The 20,329-nt window shown below is 39.8% G+C and overlaps 1 protein-coding gene across 2 annotated transcripts in view; it reads right to left on the reverse strand.

The window, feature by feature from the left end:
* Positions 1–4,935: 4,935 nt before the first annotated feature.
* The window catches only part of LOC124156093 (syndetin), a 31,434-nt gene continuing 16,040 nt past the window's right edge, over positions 4,936–20,329 (reverse strand). Inside the window, exons 10-18 of one of the 2 annotated variants that reach the window (XM_046530418.1) lie at positions 19,173–19,382; positions 18,286–18,398; positions 17,765–18,008; positions 15,557–15,676; positions 13,974–14,219; positions 10,191–10,349; positions 9,208–9,329; positions 7,472–7,730; positions 4,936–5,653 (exon numbers count right to left, since the gene is read on the reverse strand). In XM_046530418.1, the coding sequence (XP_046386374.1) occupies positions 5,540–5,653; positions 7,472–7,730; positions 9,208–9,329; positions 10,191–10,349; positions 13,974–14,219; positions 15,557–15,676; positions 17,765–18,008; positions 18,286–18,398; positions 19,173–19,382 (1,587 nt within the window). In that variant the 3' untranslated portion in view covers positions 4,936–5,539. Of the gene's footprint in view, positions 5,654–7,471; positions 7,731–9,207; positions 9,330–10,190; positions 10,350–13,973; positions 14,220–15,556; positions 15,677–17,764; positions 18,009–18,285; positions 18,399–19,172; positions 19,383–20,329 lie in introns of those variants that run through there. The other variant, XM_046530426.1, reaches the window with a different exon arrangement.

Consider the following 20,329-nt stretch of genomic DNA (forward strand, 5'->3'; position numbering starts at 1 on the left):
AAATGTACGACTGAAGTAATGCTGAGGGTCATCCAGATGGGACATTATTTCTCTTATCTCCAGTTTTAGGCCCCCCCAAAAACCATCTCGGAGTCCTCATATGATGGGGATAGAGGTTGGAGAAATAATGCCAGAAATAACATTGCCTCAAGCCCCCTCCAGTGGTCTCGTTAGGCTGTTGTTATATTTTGAGGATAAGGCATACGAGTTTAGTTAGATTTACAGTTGGCCCTTGCAGAAAGAAGCAGGACAAAATGTGTCTTATCTTTGACATGAGAGGGTCCAAGACTATCTCACTTAGATGAAACACCACCCAGAAGAAATTAGTCAAGGTAGTAAGCAGCCAATGGGTACATGCACATGAATGAAAAATAGTCAGGCTTCTTGGCTGGGGTTTGCGGAGATTCAAATTACTCATAATTGGAATTACTGAGCTTAGAGGGCCTGTAACTGGAGAAACTTTGACTTGGTTCCAGCAAGAAATAGAGAACAAGGAAAAATTGAGCACACATTGCTGTATATAAGGGATATTTTCTAAGTATTTCGACTGGCAAGATTACCTTTTGCCTAAAGGTGAGACAGCTGGGTGACAAATGATCATTTCGCTGCCGCTCTAGAGGCCAAGTGTCAACTACAGGCAGTTACACTGTAAGTGGTTGCTCAACAGGTATGGGAAGACAACTGCATTTGGCTACATTTCATGCTCCGCTGAGTACCTTTAGTGATTGCAAGGGGTAAACCTTAAGTGCATGCCTCACTTCCTTACATTTCCCTTGAAGTCTAGGAAGCAGGGGCAGTCACGTCCATCTAAGAGTTGTGTGTCGACTTTAGTCGTCCCCTTTACGACTCTGAGCAAGGGTCATGACCTACCACGAGTAGAAGAAAAGAACTCGATGTTCCCAAAAAGTAAGATATCTCACGGAATCGGAGTGATGACAGCTGAAAGTCAAAAATGATATTTAAAATTCAAGAAGCTAGAAAATAAATGATAATAATCATCATTAGAATGATTACAATGGGAAATCGAGCTAAAAGCGTCGAATAATATTTTTCCACTACAAAAAATATTAACCTATCTGCCTCCTGAACTGGAGTAACTTATTCATTATTATAGGATTTAGTTCTGGATAATGTAAATTAAAAACGTTTCATAAGCATTTACCACTGCTTGCTGCCTTCATTCATTAGGGTTGGAGGTTAGGTGAAACGTTGAGCCCAGTGCTAGGCTTTAGAAGGCAAACATTTAATGAATGGGAACACGTCCACATGATCCTGGGCACAAGGTAATGCAAGCATAGGGCTGAAGCGAGGGGAAAGGGGGTTCTGCACCCTGTTGCAGATCTCTCTTCGTGGACCCAGATGGCACTGACGTTGACTGCGGCAGTACACATTGATGATCTCAGTACAATGCCAAGCTCAATACTTAAACAATAACTCAGTGAAATAAGATGTCACTTTCCTCCTCTCATTACGTGAGGGGATGAGAGGCCAGGGGGTAAAAGTGATTTTTTTGTTTTAGATTTATTTTGGGTTTAGAGATTTACTAAAGAAAACAAACGAGATCAACTTTACACTAAGTAGTGCATTTGATTGTCCACTTGATGTCAGCACAGAATGGAGAGTCACCATAGTATCATTTGGCCACCAAGTTTTTATATATTTATTTTATCAATTTCTGTACCTAACTCTGAAAAAAAATCACTTGTACCCCTAGGCTTCTCACCCCCTCATATGTCATAGCCAGCACTGGATCCAGGATAGGGACAAGGGAGGGGGGCTAGGCGGGGAACCTGGGGGGTAACCTCCCAAAATCGGGTCGAGGGGGTCTGAACAAAATTAACATTTTATCTAGTGAAAATTGGATAATTTAGGGGCTATAGCCCTTCCAATCCCCTCTCTGGATCTGCCACTGGTCATACCCACCAGTGATGGCAAGGATAAGAATATTTCATTCAGAGTGGTGCAACTCCAAAAGGTCCTCGACCTTAGGTTTATCTGCTAATCAGTGGAGTGTGTAAGCAACAGAGAGGGCCGAATAGAGTGAATATGTGTCAGGATACAAAAGGAAGGAAAGTAAGAGGGGAACTATCCATCTCAAAGTCACAATTAGTCACCATAATGGGTGTCCTTGCACAAATGTAGAGATGGGTCGAATAGCAGATTTCTCGAATTCGAATATTAAGTCATTGCTCGAATATTCGAATACCTCGAATTTCGAATACTAAATGATGAATGCTGGAATGTTTGACTCGGTTGCCTATGCAGCAGGCAACACAAGATTTTGGGGAGTAATTTTGATTTCCTTCAAAGGATTCGAACAGGAATTTAGCTGATTAATGAATATTTTAATTTTATGGAAACAATTGGGCATATAATTACTTCAACTAACATCGCTTTACCCCCACTCCTGCTGCCAAGTGCTAGCTGACAATCTGAGGCATTTTGCAAAATACAAGCTCTTTTCCACCGGATTTTCTTCAATTATTTTCAGTCCATCTTTGGGAGTTCTCACGAGATAAGAAGATGAATTGGAATTGCTATCAGGGAGAAACCAACTATTCTGAGAAAATATCCCTTTGTCTGGGACTGTAACACTAAAGATTTATAGCACCACTCATAAATTGTAACTTGATATATGTTTTCGGAAAAAAATACCGCATCAACTTCCGAGAAGCTCTGCTGCTCATATCGAGTTTCGCCAGAATGCTAAGTCTCCGTCGTATTTTGACATTTATTTCTTTGCGTAAAATGCTTAAATAAACTCAGAAATACGTCGTGTTTGGTCTTATTCTTTTTGAAATTACGCGCACATTACTAATATTTCAATTCAATAAAGGTGTAACATCAATTGACGAAAGTCATTCTTAGACACCTTTTGTGCTAATAGATGACTCATGCAGCGGTTGACCTCCACAGAAATGGGGAACTTCGAAGCTGGTAGGAAAAAAAAGGTCAGTGGGGGAGAAAAGGGAGGGCCCGAAACACGTTTCTATTGTTCTCGTGTAACTTGGTATTTTTTCGAAGCTAAGGTCTTCGTAATATGATCCCTGCGCAAGCTGTGACCTTTTTTTTTATTTCGAAGAAGAGGAAAGCCTCAGAGGGGGGGGGGCTAGTGCTGAGTGGAGAGGGATACCGGATCTTGGGAAATGCGCTAATGTAAGTATCCCACGGTACTCACACAGCAGTTGACCTCCAGAAATGGGGAACTTCGAAGCAGGTAGCCAGAAAAAGGTCAGTGGGTGAGAAAAGGGGGGAGGGCGTGAAACACGTTTTTATTGTTCTCGTAACTCGATATTTTTTTCGAAGCAGTGGTCTTCGTAATGCGATCCCTGCGCGAGCTGGGACATATTGTTTGATTTCGGAGAAGAGGAAAGCCTCAGAGTGGTTGAGGCGAGTGCTGAATGGAGGGGGATAGCGGATCGTGGGAAATGCCCTAAGGTTGCTATCCCACGGCACTGAGGTTCTCCTATCGGGGGGGTATCGGGGATTTTCGGATTTTTTCACCCGACCATTTTCGGTTCCCCTCGTCGAACTCTTTTCACGGCTAAAATCCACGAATTTGATGTAATTCGTCAACTTGCGTAAATCGACGCTGCGAGCACTAAATGACTACAGTTCTCTACATTTTTCCGAGTCAACTACCAACGACGTGCGTGCGACAGTGTATGACGCGAAATTCAAAGTATTCGAGGTATTCGAGGCAGTACTTTTGCATAACTATTCGAAACCTCGAATATCGAATACTTTATAATATTCGAGGTATTCGAGTATTCGCGGATACTATTCGCACATCTCTACACAAATGGAATTTGTCCAAAGAAGGGATATGGGGGGAGAAAGGCACAGAGACAAGTTGTTTTCTGCAGACTCTCTTTCGATGTTGCCCACCATCTACCATCCAATTGCCTTCAATCCATAGAAACTATTTTACCCCCGACACTCAAATTTTTTTATTACAAGGTGATGACACTCCCAGATATTATATGTGCAGTAAAAATCAGAAGGTTAAGGTGGCTAGGGCACATCAGAAGAAGACTATAGAAACAAAAGTGTGGATGGAAAGACCAGAGTGGGTCCAAGACCTTAAGGAAAACCTTGACTCCTGTTCTTCTCACCCTCTCTCCTTTAGCAGCAGGATATATGTATAAGAAGAACTTGGATGCAATTGAGAATAATGTTGCAACAACGAAACGCATATTTCCACATGATGCAGAATGTAATTTGCCCTAAATAGAAAAAAGATGTCAGTCTAGTTTAGAACTGTCATTTTGGATTGGCAGTGGCATTGCCAACAAAGCACGAATACAAGACAACTCTTGGCACACAGATATTTCTGATTCTCAGTTTCTTTGGATGAACTGGAGGCACCATATGTCTATACATGGAGCAGTGATGTTGATGATCATAATAAACATCTCTGTAATTTAAAATGACAAAAACTGCCTTATTTATCCTGGGGCTGTTAGGCTCATTGTTTGCTACAGTTGATAATTAAATAACTTCTTCTTTTTACCCGTCTCATTAAATTCAAGTTACTATCAAAATACAATCTTCTGTCATTATTATTTGTTTACAGCTTTACTTCAACTATTTTTTCCATTTTTTACAGTTCCTCCATATTTCGCTTCACATAAACAGTGAGGCAGTACCAAGGGAATTTTACATAGGCAACCCACACAACACCATGCGCACAGACTGGGTGGCTATTGAGTCACCTTTGTAATGCCCTATATTTTTCATATAGCTCCACGTATTTTGTTAGCTATCAATGAAGATTAGAGGGAATAAGTCATAAATATCGTTTCACGTATCAAATAGGTGTATGTCTCTATACAATTCTCTGTTTTTCTAGCTGAGAAGCATGTAAAAGTTTTTCACCGCTGCAGCATAAAATTTACAATATTTTCACAGCTGGGTCAATGATTTTTACAATGCTTTCCCTCTAGTATGTTATTTACCACTTTTTAGGGTCCCTACAGATCTGTCATTTGACCAAATCCTTAAACAAATTCCCCTATTAGTACTCATTCAACATGAAATAAGAAACCCTTCCAAAAGTCAGATCTTCCTAAGATTTTCCCCTTCCTCAGTAAAGTCTCCCACATGTACCTATCCACCTAACAGTTAACCAGATGTGTTTGGACACTAAAAATTGGAAATTCTTCAATAAAATCATAATAAGTAGAAATCATGGCAAGTAATGATAAAAAGGGGCTGAATGTACCTCGTGATAATTTTTACACTGCTTAAGATTAACAACACAATAGTATAAATAGTAACATGTATAATTCATATATGTATTTACAAAAAACGTAAATAATAATAATAATAGACACCACAACATTTTCATAAATTGTTGCACATAAATAAACAACATTTCTATACAGTTGAACAAGACAGTTCCTTACTTGTTGGTAACACACATGATTATGGCTGGACTCGTCCACTTGTAGTGAGCAGTCAGAGATTTGGAAGCCATCTCCCAGGCACATTCACTCATTACACTTGGAGATCACAACAAAATGATTACACTCGGCTTTCATCGAGCGACGCGATCCATGTCTTCAATTAAGCCAATCAACCTCTGTCTACTCTTCTTGCTGTTTTGGCAGACACAACTCACCAACGAAACTAACTGCTTCTGGGAGTACTCCTTCACATGAAAATATCAGATTACAGAAAATTAATCACTGCACAAAATGGAAGGACTATAAACATGAGGCACACAAAACTCAGCAAAAGAGAAGATTCAATGGAGTAGGACTCATCCATAATTAGCAAGTTTGATTTTTCAGTGGCTCACTTTCTGTGACAGAAGACCCAAACACCAGAAAGGGATGGCTTTGGAACTTTTGCTACTTGACAAAATGGAGAGGGAAGCATACAGAACACAATCACGCTGAATCACCTCAAAAGTGTCAGCATTGCTGAATGCACCCGAGGAAGCAAACGATGAATGCAGACTGGATTTCCAAGCAATACTTAATGTTGAGGGTATAAGGACAACTCAAGATTCAAGTTGCATTGAACAAAACACTCAATAACTTTCTCTAAACACAAATCAAGCCAATGGTGGCTATAAAGGACTGCACATATGTACATAGAAATTAGGATTTCATAAAATTATCCAATTTCCTAATTCCTTTGAATAAATTCACACAAAATCTCTGGGTGCTAAGTTATAGGGATGGCTGTATAGCCCATGAGAGCCAAATAATGTTGATTTTATGCAGCCTCTTAAATTGAAGAGAATTAGTTTCTGCAAGAACCAATATTCAATGCCAATGAAACTGCTTTCCATTGGAAAAAATTGCCAAATCATTCGTTCGTATCGAAGGATGAGAAAACAATTCCCGGATATAAAGTCTTCCAAGAATACTTGAACTAAATGTTAGGGTGTATCTGTGCGGGAGATTTTTAGTTAAAGCCATTATGGTCTATCACACCCACAACCCCCTAGCTCTAAACACATGTTGAAGAAAGTCTCCCATTGTATTGGAAAGCCAATTTAAAAGCTAGGGTCACAATAGTGATTTTTTAAGATTGGTTCTCCAATCATTCATTCCAACAACAGAAAAGTATTGCAAGAGTTAAGGGATTGCATTGAAGATCCTCCTTATTCTAGTTTACATACCATCCCAGCCACCCACATAAGTTCATTGATGCCCACCCAGCAGATATTGTCATCTCCCTTCTTTCCAATACCATTTCTTTCCGACAGCTGATGCACCAGCGGATAATTGTGATCTTCAAACCCTACTTAACGAAAAGTATGCTCGCACATGTGATAGCAGCTACCGCCAAGGATTAATTCATAACAGTCAGTGACTTTTGAAAGGAGAATAAAATGCTTTTCAATGATTGGGAACATAGGGGTGAGGCCATCATTTACCATGTCACATGTTCATTTGTGTAGTAATTGTGTTCATTTCTCAACCAACGATTTAAAGTCTTTATTATTCCTATTTACAGGCAGCAACACAGCATATCTACAAATGCTCACTGTTGCCCTACAGGGAATTCACACTGGTGTCATCAACAAAAATGCAAAGGCCACATTGGTCATTTAAATGATGGAAAAAAAGAGAGTGATCCATATAATTGAGGCTATCTCTGAACTTGTCCATGAAATTCAGGATTTGATATTTTCTTAGCGATTATTTGAGTTTCATCTTATGGGAGCTGAGAAAAATGAGCACTTGATTTAGGCTTCAGCCATCACCTTTAGTCATAATGATACTAATCATGTTATGAAAACACTAGTCTACTGACAAAGTCACTATCATGAGGAACGGAACACTGAGCAGTTTAAGTTCACAACATAGCAGTACACCTCAAAACGGTTGATACTATTATGAACTCTGAAGACAATCTTGGAGGAGTTTCGCTCTAGGATTGTACACATGGTAGCTAAATGGGTGAGCAACCACCTATGACAACTAGCTAAGGAATGATCTATTAGGAATCTTACCGTCCCATGTTCCTTGATCCACAGCTCCAGCCCAGCCTCAGGCTGGTAGAATGCCTTGACGTAAGCCTCCACATGCTCCTTGCTAGCACCAAAGACTTGAGACTTCCACGTCGCCCCCCCTCCCTGCGATACCCCCCTGCTCCGACACCCTCCACTCCCCCCTCCTAGAATGCTCTCCACCTTGGTCAGGAACTGGGTGAAGTCCAACTGCATTAAACCCCTGCCTCCATTGGAACAGTGGCGACCAGAGCTTGCAAAGCTATGTGGGGAAAGTACAGGGTGAGTCTGAAGTGAAGGAATGAAAGCTCCAACAAATATACATATTCAGTTCAACCAGAAAATAATGAAGTACCAGGGGCCCAAAAAGAAGTGATTTTTATTTTGAAATTTGTTATTATGAAGCTATAAATTTTAAGAATTAAGTTCTCTCTGGTTTCCAGCTGGTCGGACAGATCCATTCAGTTCAACAATTCACATTCCTGACTGGTCTGTTATCATCTGGGAATGATTCACCTCAACACATCGGAAAATATGGATTCTCTAACCCATCTAGCCATTCAATTTGCCAAGAAAGCAAAGGATCTTTCTGTTACTTATCACCACATTTTCTGATGAGTGCATTCTTCCAATCAACTTATGAATTATGATTTAATAATAGGCGAGATATCAGCTGCTCATGATTAAAATGTTCTATTAGTGGTGAAAGAGGTACATAAACAGTTGTTACAAAGTTTGAAATGAAAATTAAGTTTTTTTTCAAGGTTTAAGATATGAAAATTATTAAGGTTTTTGCCACATAGTAATTATTTTCAAGAGGAGGGAAAAGCATTTTTTTGGGTTTGTAAGAAAAAATAGGATCACAAACTTTGTCCAGCCATGAATGACCTGACGATATCTTGCGCTAGATGCTGGAGAAATCTATTCTATTGTATGTTTTATTTCTTTATTCCATGTTCCCTCCTATGCATTGTTGACCTCTGCCATGTTGGGATGACATCCAAACATGTTTGAATGAAATTCAGCTGACCACCAATGAGTCCTCATTGTAACAGGATTCACGTAGTTTCACACTGCTGCAAGCACCACTGACTCCCCCCTCTGTGTATCTTGTCTGTTGCAGTACCCAACTCTGCCGTTTCCACCAGCTTAGACTCAACGCAAGTGTGCTGGTGACCAACGATGACAGTGCACAACTAGGGGAGGGCGAAATTCTATTACAAGCATTTCCAGCATGTAATTCAGTTGCTTGATGACTGATTTTCTTGCAACACAAAGTTAACACGTTGCGTACCAGGGTATTTAAATTCCTAGGAATTCTGGGTGGAGGTGTTGAGATTGGAAATATGTGCCTATTAGGGCGTAATGCCTTTGGTTTAAACATGGTTAAAAAGCTAATGTTTAGAATATAACTTTACCCAATCAAACCTTATGATGCATCAATTCATTATGAATAACGATCAACAACTGAAAACGTACTAACAAATACGTATTGTACGCTTTAAAATTGTTTAGGTTGACACACCTAAATGACGAGAATCTTCGTCATCTGTCCGGAATGTTTGGGAAAAAAAATGACGAGAATTCTCGCCATCCGTACGCAACGTGTTAAGTATCCAACCAATGAGGTGGTTGCTTTGCACACTGAGATGGAAAAAGTACGTGGGGTTATGTATTGAAATTACAATTGACTGTTGTACCATGACCTCAATGGAAAAGAGGGGAAGAATACTTCTCACCCTTCAACAAAGGTGTCGCAGACAAGCCCGACAACTTGCTGCCACAAGATGAGGTGGACGGAAGACGGAAAAGGTACACGGGAAGCTACCTCTTCAAGGCGCATGGCGAATATCTGGAGCTCCTTTAGGGAGAAAAGGGGAGACAGAGAAGACCATGAATATTGACAAGTACATATCACTGCCAGTGACTCTAACACCAGTTTTACATGGGGCATGAATTTGCATTTATTGAAGCTGCATCTATTTCTTGTCCTGGTTTGCAATCACTTTAGAAGAGCTGATGCCATTCTGCCACTTTGTACTTGTGCATGTGTACAATTCAAGCAGTAAACGGATTTGTATGATAAATTTTTGGAATTCACATTCTTTCATGCATTACACTGTGCATTTACATGCCTTGTGTAGAATGAGCTTAACAATCATGGTGGCAATCAAAGACTGGAGTCCACAATGCAAATTGCTTATGCAACAGGCACCGATGAATTGTTGTTTTTTTTTGAAACAATTGTGCCAAAAAATTTCCACCAAAAATAATGTTGATTAAGTTATTTTTAAAGTTATAAGCTAATAAGAGTTCAGCAGAAAAGGTATTCACTTGAGAAAGGCAATCAATTAGTATATGCCCCTTAAAAAATATACATGTATCTACAGAGGATTACAATATGAAAATTTGTTTCTGCATCATGTTCCACTACAAATATGAAAAAGAAATACTATCATAATGGAATATGCACTTTTGATTCAAATCCAGTTCTTCCAATCACATACATGACCAGTTGCACCACCAACGATTGGTAGCCTACCTAACTGGTAATTGGGTAAAAACCACTGTCAAACCAAACATGTAATATTGTCACAGAAAACTTAAACATAGGTGAGTAGCAAATGAACAAACAACCAACACATAGAATCTAGAATTAAGTTCTCTTGATCACTGGCTAATTGAACACATTCAATGCCATATGATACTGTGAGACACTTACCCGAAGAAGAATGTCAATGTATGATGAATGCTGACTCATGACATCCGGCACTTCCCAGTTCACTTGGGCCATCTGCGTTAAGAGTTGGCGCAAATTCACTGCACCCTTGGACACGCACAGGTAGATTGGACGCCTCAACTCATCTGCTACGTTGACAGTCTGAGGCAGAGAAGGAGGAACACTTGAGACACCACGTACGCAATCACCAATTATATAAACCCTATAACGGCACCCATAAACATCATTTTGATGGCAGAAATGGGAAAAAGTGAAGCATTTTCTTTTTATTATAATTTTCTCAATGTGAATCTTAAATAAAACTCTCACAAAATGCTGAATGAATACTGTGTTTAAGCAGGGATGAACTGGTTCAGTTCTTCATTCTTGAACTTAGAAACGGAATCAGAACGGAAGCCAAAAAGAAATTGGGAACGTAATAATTGGGTAGTTTCCAATTTTGTTTTTCTGGTCTGATACGGAATTTTATAATGCCTGGAAAACCCTTATTTCATCATTTGTTACGGTTTGACTTTAATTTTATGTTTGCCATTTTTTACAATTGATTGAAATTATAATATTTCACCAATGAAACAGCAAACTCTTATGGGAATTTCTGTGTGTGGTCCCGAAGACAGTTCACCTCCCATGCTGCTAGCTGGGGTAGTTAGTGCCCCCAGATTATGAGCAATGGAATTTAGTGCATAGAGACATGGCAAGAATAAATTTTACCAAAAATCTATTCTGATTAGGCTTAAGTTAATCCACAGATGTTGTATTTTGATACGATAATCCTATTCCACATCATGGAGCCTTACTTTCGGTGTGATAACGTGAAAGTAAATGAATGTACAGCAAGCATACTGTGAAACTTATCCTCTCCAGCAGACTCAGAACTTCCTGAAAAGTTTCTGTGGTCATGAAGTCCACTTTCTCGCTTAATTTGAACTTACTTTCGTAAAACCAGCAACCACCACACCTTTCATTAAGAATATTAGAATTAAGAAAAGGTTTATTACAAAAACTAGGGATGGACGGGTCGAGGATTTTTTTCAGACCCAGATCCAGATCGGATACTTTGAAATCAGGTGTCGGATCTTCGGATACTTTCGGATCCAATTGTATTTTAAATTGCCTGCTATACAACAAAGTTATTATTCAAGTCTCTTCTGGGTACACACATTCAAAGGAATACTATTTAGATTTTCATACACAATTTAATATTTTTAGAGATAAAAAAATCATTTTTATAAGCATTCAAGTTATTTTTTAAAAACACAATATCTTTACATGTTGAATGAATATGAACAAGCATCATGCAAGCTCTAGCATCTCTAATAAATGAATAACGTAATTTATTCCCTTGATTTTGCTGAGTAGAATGGGGCAATGGTAGCCTAAAAGGCTTTATAACAAAAAATAATACTATCTGCATAAAAGCTAAGTCTTAAAACCTAGATATTTTCAATAAATTATTTTTAGGATATTATGACCATGTGTTTCTCTGAGTTTAATGCTTCCAAAATGTCCCCAAGTTCAGTTAATGAAACTGCCTATGTACAACTACATAATGTAAACTACATATGTGTAACTACATAATGTAAAATGCTGTAAATATTCTATACAGTGAACCCCCACGTAACAAAATTTTAAGGAAACATCCAGATTTTGGAGTGACCTACCCATCCAATTGTTGTGTGACGTACCCATCCAATGGACAGTACATGTACAAAAAAACCTCCCATAACAAATCTCTTTAAATACAAAAACTGAACACAATGAAATCCGTTCTTGGCCCATAAAATATGGAAAGTGCCCTTAAGAAAGGAATTTTAGCAGAAAAACTATGTATTTTGCATTCACAAGTAATTTTTTTCATTGGTATTGATGTAAAAAGTAGTAGAGTAGAACAGGAGCGGATTGTACCGCTTATCAACCTCGTACAGGGGTTTACTGAGATCTAAGGAGCACAAGGAAGTAGGTAACTTGATGCTGTGGATTGGTGCAGACCATACACAACTATGACATTTCCATCATGCTTTGTTAGCACAGGGTTTATACCAACTTCTATGATTTTCTCCTGATTTCCAGTTGAATTTTTATATTATCCTTGATTTCATATCAATGGCAAAGCAGTCATACATTGGGATTTTATGGAAACATGCAGCAGGGCATACTGTGAAATACGGTCAAATACAGTAGACTCTCATTATTGCGAAGTTCATGGGAGCGATAAACCAGAGGTTTGTAACGACAAAGTTCATATGCACATTTCTCTTAGGTGTCGCCGAAAAAAAACATGGCTAGTCAAACTTTCTTGTCCCTTCAATCTCCCGTACTTATAGTCACACTGCAAAATAGTTTCATAGTCATGTGTAGAATATATGCGATTAAATTACTCGTACATAAAAATATGTATAAAAACAAGCACATTTGTTTCATTTTCTCAAAAGAAAAATGCGGCATGATTCAATCTAGGGTTGATATCTACCCGGCTACAGTAATCCCTTAATAAACAACCAAGATGCATTCCTTGTGATTTTGTTCGTAAGCTCATAAACCTATGCGCAAGGCATTAGAGTGTGTGGTTATCTGCAGAATGCAACACTGCATTACAATTGTGCGTTAACTCACTATTGTAACGAACTGTTCTAGCTGGGCATGCGACACACCAAAAGCTGAAAAAAATACTGTCTTTGGGATGGAACACCGGGCAAAACACTGAACAGTTCCTGATTTCACACCGGATTCAATGATACTCTGTTCAGATTATGCCCAAAGCACAAGTTCCTCTATGCCACACTGGGTCACATCAGCCAACTCCAAAGGCTCAAAATTTGAAATTTCTGGCACGCTTGAATTTTTCGAATGTTCGTACCTCTGAAGGTTCGTAAATTTCATGTGCATAGGCAGAGGACTAACTGTAAATATGTCCAATTTACAAGTGGTAATGAGTGCGTCACCATGATTCCACAGGAAAGAAGCTTATACATATATGATGTTGTGTGTATACTGAAGTATCTCCTACTGAAGAAAGAACCATAATTGATGCTCTTGGGCACAGTACACGACAAGAAGTTAAACGTAGCACATTGATTATAATGTAGCATAGTGTATATCCACCTAAATGCTGTTACTTATTCGGGGAACTTCGTAATAAAGTTCATTTTCTAACGGGCGGGACCGGGACTGAGGCTTGTAATTTTGTAATAATGAAAATTTCGTAATAAAATTTCTTTTGCTATAGATTGAATAGAAATTTTAGTCTTAACCAATGATTTATTTCATAATAACAAGAACTTCGTAATAAAGTTGTTTGTATTAATGAGAGTCTACTGTACTAGTAATGAAGTCCATTAGCACCAAGCGAGAGTGAGCACCAAACTCTGCTGCCCACCCAGGGTGGCAACAAAATGCCACTCGAACACAGCAATGCTCAGCACATTTAACCACAATTATCACTACTTCGTTGCTCCTCTGGAATTTTTCCCTCACCATCATCTAATTTCCCTGATTTCTAGCTCCAATTTTCATTTCCCCAACTTTGACTGGACGATGTGAACCCTGTTATATACCGTATTTCTCCGAATATACTCCCCCCCCCCTTCCTTTGAGGCTTCAGTTTCGGGAAAAGTTAAAAAAATGTGTTTGAATATTGTCCCCCCTTTACTTTTACCTTGGGCATTTTTGAAAAAAAAGGGGGGACTCTATCCAGACATAAACGGTATATTATTACTATGGGTACTGTGTGTGTAGAGTAGGACCAAGGAGCAAATTCCAGCAAACCTGAGAGTAAAACTGCGTGAGAAAATGGCGTGCTGTATGCGAGGGTGTGGCGTGGTGGTAGCTCTGCGCTCCCCGCTGCGTTTGACGAGGGGGAGAGAGGAGAAGGCTCTCGAGGTACGGCTGCAGCAGCAGGAACTGAGACGACAGGAAGGACACAGACTCTGCCGCTGCAATCCTCTCGGCCAGGCCATACAAGTTCTCCGGCTTGCTCAAATCCACCACGGGAGAAAGGTGAGCACATTGCACCTAGGACCAAAAAAGTATGAAAACCATTAAGGCATAGAATAAGATTGCTGAATAACAAATATCCCAAAAAATCTGAAAATTTTAGTCATGATAAAATTGCAAACAAAGAAAATACCAAATAAGGAGGATGCCATATGCATTGCATTGTGGTTATGATGCCATAGTTTATACTTCAAATTCACACAAAATAAGGGGAAAGCATACACAATCAAGTCAGAAATGTTTAGTATTTTTGTGAGTAAAATTTGAGGTTTGGTCAGGAATAGACAACAAGTCTCCTGAGGTGAAAAATATAATTGTTTGTTTTTGATTGTTTGCTTAGATATTTAAGGATAAGAGTTGCATTACACGTTTCACAGAATTAAACATTCCATTGAGCAGCCATTTTAATAGAAGATTCTTGCATTGACTCAATGAGCAGGAAGTACATAGTTACTGTGGCTGTATCTTGAGTGCAGCAATGCCCTCATATATATTAAAAATGCCATTTTCGTACACATACAAGAAAGCAGGATAAAGCGGATGAATGCTGAAATGATCATAGAGAGAAATTCATTAAGCATCTTTCACACTACTCAAGATTTCTTGAACAAGAAACGTGGAACAGGTTGCCTTGAACGCTAAAATGATATTCAAGATCTATCGAGACGGTCTTTCAATAATGACTGTTCAACATATCTTGAAAAGAATTGAAAGGCCTTTCACACTGTTGTAAAAAGCTTGAATTCACTTGAATATAAATAGCAAACATGATTGAAAATGGCATAATGAAAAGGAGACTAAGAGAGAATTGAAATCATAATTTTACGCTCCGGCAACCAATTTTCATTAACTTCTTGCCAAACTTCTCTTCTGCTTCGTGTGGTAGTTCCCTTAATATAAACACCTTTGCCCCTCGTAAAATTTAATGAGGGCAGCCATGATGTCAATACTTATTACTATCCCATCTCCAAGGGAGTGCTGGAAAGGCTAAAAAGCCTTCATTGATTGGTCGAAATGCTGCAACACCATTCGAGATTCAATAGAAATTAGAACCGTTCAAGACAAGACAAATTTGAAGGAAACAAAGGGATTCAAGAGCATTCAAAATGAAATGTCCGCAGTCATGAAGATTGACATGACATCATGTCCATTCGCAAAAGCTTGTTCTACGAGTCTTGAATTGAATTTGACAGTGTGAAGCTGCGCTTAGACTTACTGACTGAGCAATAGTTCAAGCAATGACCAGAGTTCAAATTGTACAAAAGTCATAGACCATCTGTACCCAAAATTTCCAGAGGGAATGGAGGCGGGGAGTGAAAATTTGAGTAAGCATATTCCCATGTATAAAAACTCACCTTGTCAACGTCTTGAGATGGTGATTTTGTGCCATTCTCATTGGTTAGTATCAGCTTGTCATGAATCCTTTCCAAAAGTGTTTCCAACTTGTAGCTGTATACCCGCTCAGTTGACACCGGCTGAAATTATTAAAACATCACCATTCACAATTAATTGAAATAAATGATAGATCGTAGCACTTCTCCACAAGAATTTTTAAAAATTCATTGAAAATTCTTATGGAAAAGTGCTACGATCTTTTATTTATTTAAATATGTTAAATTTCCACCAATAGAAGCCTGAATCGGTTGAACTTATTCACAATTAACATGAATAATGAAGAATCAATAGGGAAATACATTCATACAGGAGAATACTTAAAAGAGGATATACATGCAAAAACATAAATAGGAAACAAAGTAGGTGAAGAGTAAAAAAATGTTAAAATCAAATTGAATTTTGTAGTTGATGGTTTGATCCAGAGATGGTGCTACAATGCAGATATTGAAAGTTAGTTGTTTATTGAGTTGTAGTGTAACTAAGCCAGCAATAAAAAGGACCTAAAGACAGCAGTTGAACCTCAAATACATAGCTAATAAAGAAATTATAGAAAAAAAAATTCCATTGGTTATGGGCCAAGGCCACTCAACTTATGTGAGTTGCTTTTAAGTGAATACATAGATTGTAAGAATCATGTTGAGGTTAAGTAGGCTAAGTAGACTGTGCAGTTTTGCAATCCAAGCATTTTTGAATGAATCACGTGAAACGCATCTAACCCCTAGTTGGAGAGGCAGACTGGCATGTTTGGAAGCAGACACTGTGCACCTTGTCAGATTATAATGATTGAAAATTGGTGACACTTGAGCTTCTGTCGCCGACTGTTACGGAGAGGGCAACCTAAGAGCACAAGATGGTCAGTGATCTATTCCGCAAGGTGAATAGTAATGCATCATCTATAATTTTAAGTATGCTGCCCGGCACAGTTTATGAGAAAATCATGGATACATGCAATAAGCATGGAAAGCATTGAAGTTGCATTTCAAGGCGCTATACAAAAACCAGCTGTTCCAAATATGCATGCAACAAAGTTTCTGGAATTTTGCTGGATTAAAAGAGAGGATGTGTTAACTCACAGAGTGGGATTGAAAAATGTATGGTTCAGGCTCAATAATGCCTTGAAAGCCAAGAATAAAAATACACTTACTTACCTGACTTTAGTAAGTAATGTCTTGCAAATTCTACCACGTGCATTCAAGGATTTCATATGCAGCTGGATGTTATTATTAAAAGATGAAGGGAAAAAGCTTCTACGGTTATACTCATTTAGTGAACACTCGAAAATCCAACTCAATTTTCTACCACCTTTCCGAAGGAAAACAATGTCAAGGCTTGATCCCAGACCAACCTAGAGAACAAGACTCGCTGCGCTCCGCGCGCTCGTTACGGGGCTCTACCCCTTAAAATCACCGGGTCCGGCTTCGCCGTCTACACTTGTGGTTGTTCGAAGAATTTTAGTTCGAATAATCTCACCCGAATACGCTAGGGGCCGGCTTCGCCGGCCAGGGGGTAGGGAAGCACCCCACTCATTCCTTGGAACAGCTTCGCCGATCCTCGTCGGGGGTCGGCATAGCCGCCCAGAGGGCAAGGGCATTTCGGAACTGTTTCACCGTTATTCGTTTAAGGGACGGCTTCGCCGCCCAGGGGCGGAGGGAGCCCACAGCGGCTGTGCCGCTTTGACGTCGGAGCGGCTTCGCCGCCCGAGGGTTACCTAAGCTCCTGAAAGCTTCTCGGGTTTCCAACCGGGTCAGGGTCTGCATTGTGTAGGCCGACGCTTCGTTGGGAGACTTTCCCAACATCCTCAGGGCTGATGATGCCGATGTCGCTGTGTTTTCATATATATACCCTCCTCCTTCACCTAGGTGGTCTCTGATTCGTCCAGGATTTTTCCTCCTTTCTCGTCCTATTTATTGCCAGGTTCCAAGCGCTACTTAGCTGCAGTCCTCGATCTCTATTGATGACATCAGCATCATCAGCCCTGAGGATGTTGGGAAAGTCTCCCAACGAAACGTCGGCCTACACAATGCAGACCCTGACCCGGTTGGAAACCCGAGAAGCTTTCATCCATACCACATATTTGCTTAAGATTATAAAATCTAAAAACAACAGTCAAAGTCAGCCAAATATTATTTGAGTATTAGAGGCATTTGAAAGGCTAAAAAGTTACTAACCACTTCAGAGGCGAAGAAATGGAACACAGTGTAGAGGTAGTACTCGTAGAGGTGTGTGGCTCGGATGATGACGCCAGGTGCAATGGGACGCAAGAGACATGCCATGCGGATGTATCGCCCGACGAGGCGCAGCACGGTGAGGGCTGTGTTGGTGAGGAAGGGCAGGGGTGGCTTGTGGCTACTCCCACTCGCTCGGAAAGAGCTCCCCCTGTTCAGACGCTTCTTCGAGCAGCCACCAACCTGCCTGCGGAACAAGGGACAAATATGAAGGTGTACCCACGAAGGGGAACAAATGGAGGGTCATATGGCACTAAAGCCCAATTAACTTGCACATGCAACTTGAGTTAGGAAAAAACAGACCAATTAATGACATATGGCAAGAACTGTCCATTTTTCAATGATGCCCCCTGAATGGCAGCAAAATCCACATAAATTACCATGGCAAAGAATTCCCCTGGACTGGGTCAGATATGGTTTAAAAAAATCAAGTAAAAATTTACTGAGACAATGAGATGTCTTACTTTCCGCTGACGTTCGTCTCGCCTGCATTCTCGTCCACCAAGTCCCTCTTCATGTCCTCAGGAATGTCTTCTTCCTCTTCGCTCTCGTCACTCCAGTAAACAGATGACTCCCCCTATAGGGAAAGAGAAAATCAAAGCAATTTCAACCACTATATTAAGTATGAGTCAAGGTGGCACAGAAGAATGAGAATATTTGTAATTGCAATAAGCAGAAGACAGGGAGAGATGCCAAAATGCTCAAGAGTGTTACAAATTGTATTGCAATGGAGAAGAGTGACCGGTGAAGCATACAGCCAGAGAAGTTGCTAATGGCATGGTGACAGCAAGAAAGCTTCACTTGAGGATAGTTTAAACTATGGGGAGAGTGTCACAACCTCTTGGATACAGTGCTTAGTTGTTGATTGAAGGTACCAGGTTCACAATAGAGAAGAACTAGAGAAACTTTTAACCACTGCTTGCACCAGGAAAGCACCACATCTTAAGTTACCAATGCTTTCATTGCCAATATCAGAAGAATAACCACACAATACAGCCTAATTTTCTCTTAAAGATTTATATACTGTCATATTTCAATCAATACTTGTACAAATTTAATTCAACAGCATAATTCCCAGATTCCTTAGTTCATTTTTCCATTGCTTCACAAAAGCAAAAAATGATTAGTTACACAATGTCAAATTAAGAAGTAATGCTACTGCGTATTCTATATGCGGCCTTAAATTTTTGACCCTTGGTCATGCGTTTTTTTTTTGTACACCACAAGAAATTTTACACAAATGAAAATTTAATTATGCAATTTTGCAAATAAAATGAACAAATATGATCAATAAAATGAATGGATAATAGACAAAGCATGAGCAATAATAAGCCAATAAATGTATGAGAACCTTGTCTAGCAAAATGTCCTCATCCTGAGCCTCATCAGTGAATGAGTCGTCATCAAAGGGAGTTCCTTGTGTGGCAGAGGCATATCTGGAGAAGTAACTCCCCTCCACCTCATTCCTCGACGTCGGTGAGCTCAATGTCTCCCCCCCAATCTCCTCTGGAGCTCCAAGGGACGACTGCGAGTGAAAGTGGGAACGCAAACAGCGGAACTCCTGCAAAAAAACAAATTGGAAGGATGGGTAATCTCGCGGTTACAATAAAGTTAAGTACAGTGGATCCTCGTTAAAGCGAGTACGAGCTATAGCGAGACCCCCGCTATTACGAGAGATTGCCGATGCACCGTCAATTGACCCTATAATAAGCGTGTTAAAAAATTCGTTTTTACGAGGCCCTTTTGGTGTTGGCTCTCGCCTTAGCGAGGGTTTCATCGCCGGAAAAACTTACATCAAGACTACTTAATCTCTGTAATTGCTAGCGTCTGTTAGAAATGAAGTTAATGAAGTGCTCAGTCTCAAATTTATGTGGTAAACTGTCGTTTGATAAATAAGTAGTTAATTTTGGTGAAAATATTGTGGCATTGGCTTTCGCGAATGCTTGATCTTCTTTTGTTCCTCGGGCGGCAGAAAGCAGTCGTCAGCATACCCGCACGGCCATGAGCTGCATGATTAGAAAGCATTTGATGGCAGACACCATGGCCAAGAAAACACCAAACAATTAGTCGTTGTTTAAGGAAATTTAGTGATGCAAATAAACATCACCTTACGTTTGGATTTATGCTTACGTTTGTCAGATAGAAATTTATCTGTCACCGCACCACTCTGTTCCTGTATAACTTTTCGCAACAGGTATACATATTGGCTATTATTTGCTCCACCTCCGGTAAAGCGACAATTCGCTATAACGAGGGTTTATTGGTGCACCGTGGGGTGTCGTTTTATCGAGGTTGCACTGTACCTCATAATGACTCAGTGGCAGCTTGTAGCCTTCACGCTCATTTCTCAAACTCCCTCTTTCTTGCTATAGAAGTGGAAGAGAAGTGCCCATTGCTTGAAAAGGTGACTCAAAACTTGATGGACATTTCAGAGAGCCCCACACGATCATGGCACTCCAAGTTTCTGTAAAACTACGTGAGTACTGAACTGACTGAAAGATAATTTTT

Source organism: Ischnura elegans, chromosome 1 (genome assembly GCF_921293095.1).
Source record: "Ischnura elegans chromosome 1, ioIscEleg1.1, whole genome shotgun sequence".
Lineage (NCBI taxonomy): Eukaryota > Metazoa > Arthropoda > Insecta > Odonata > Coenagrionidae > Ischnura > Ischnura elegans.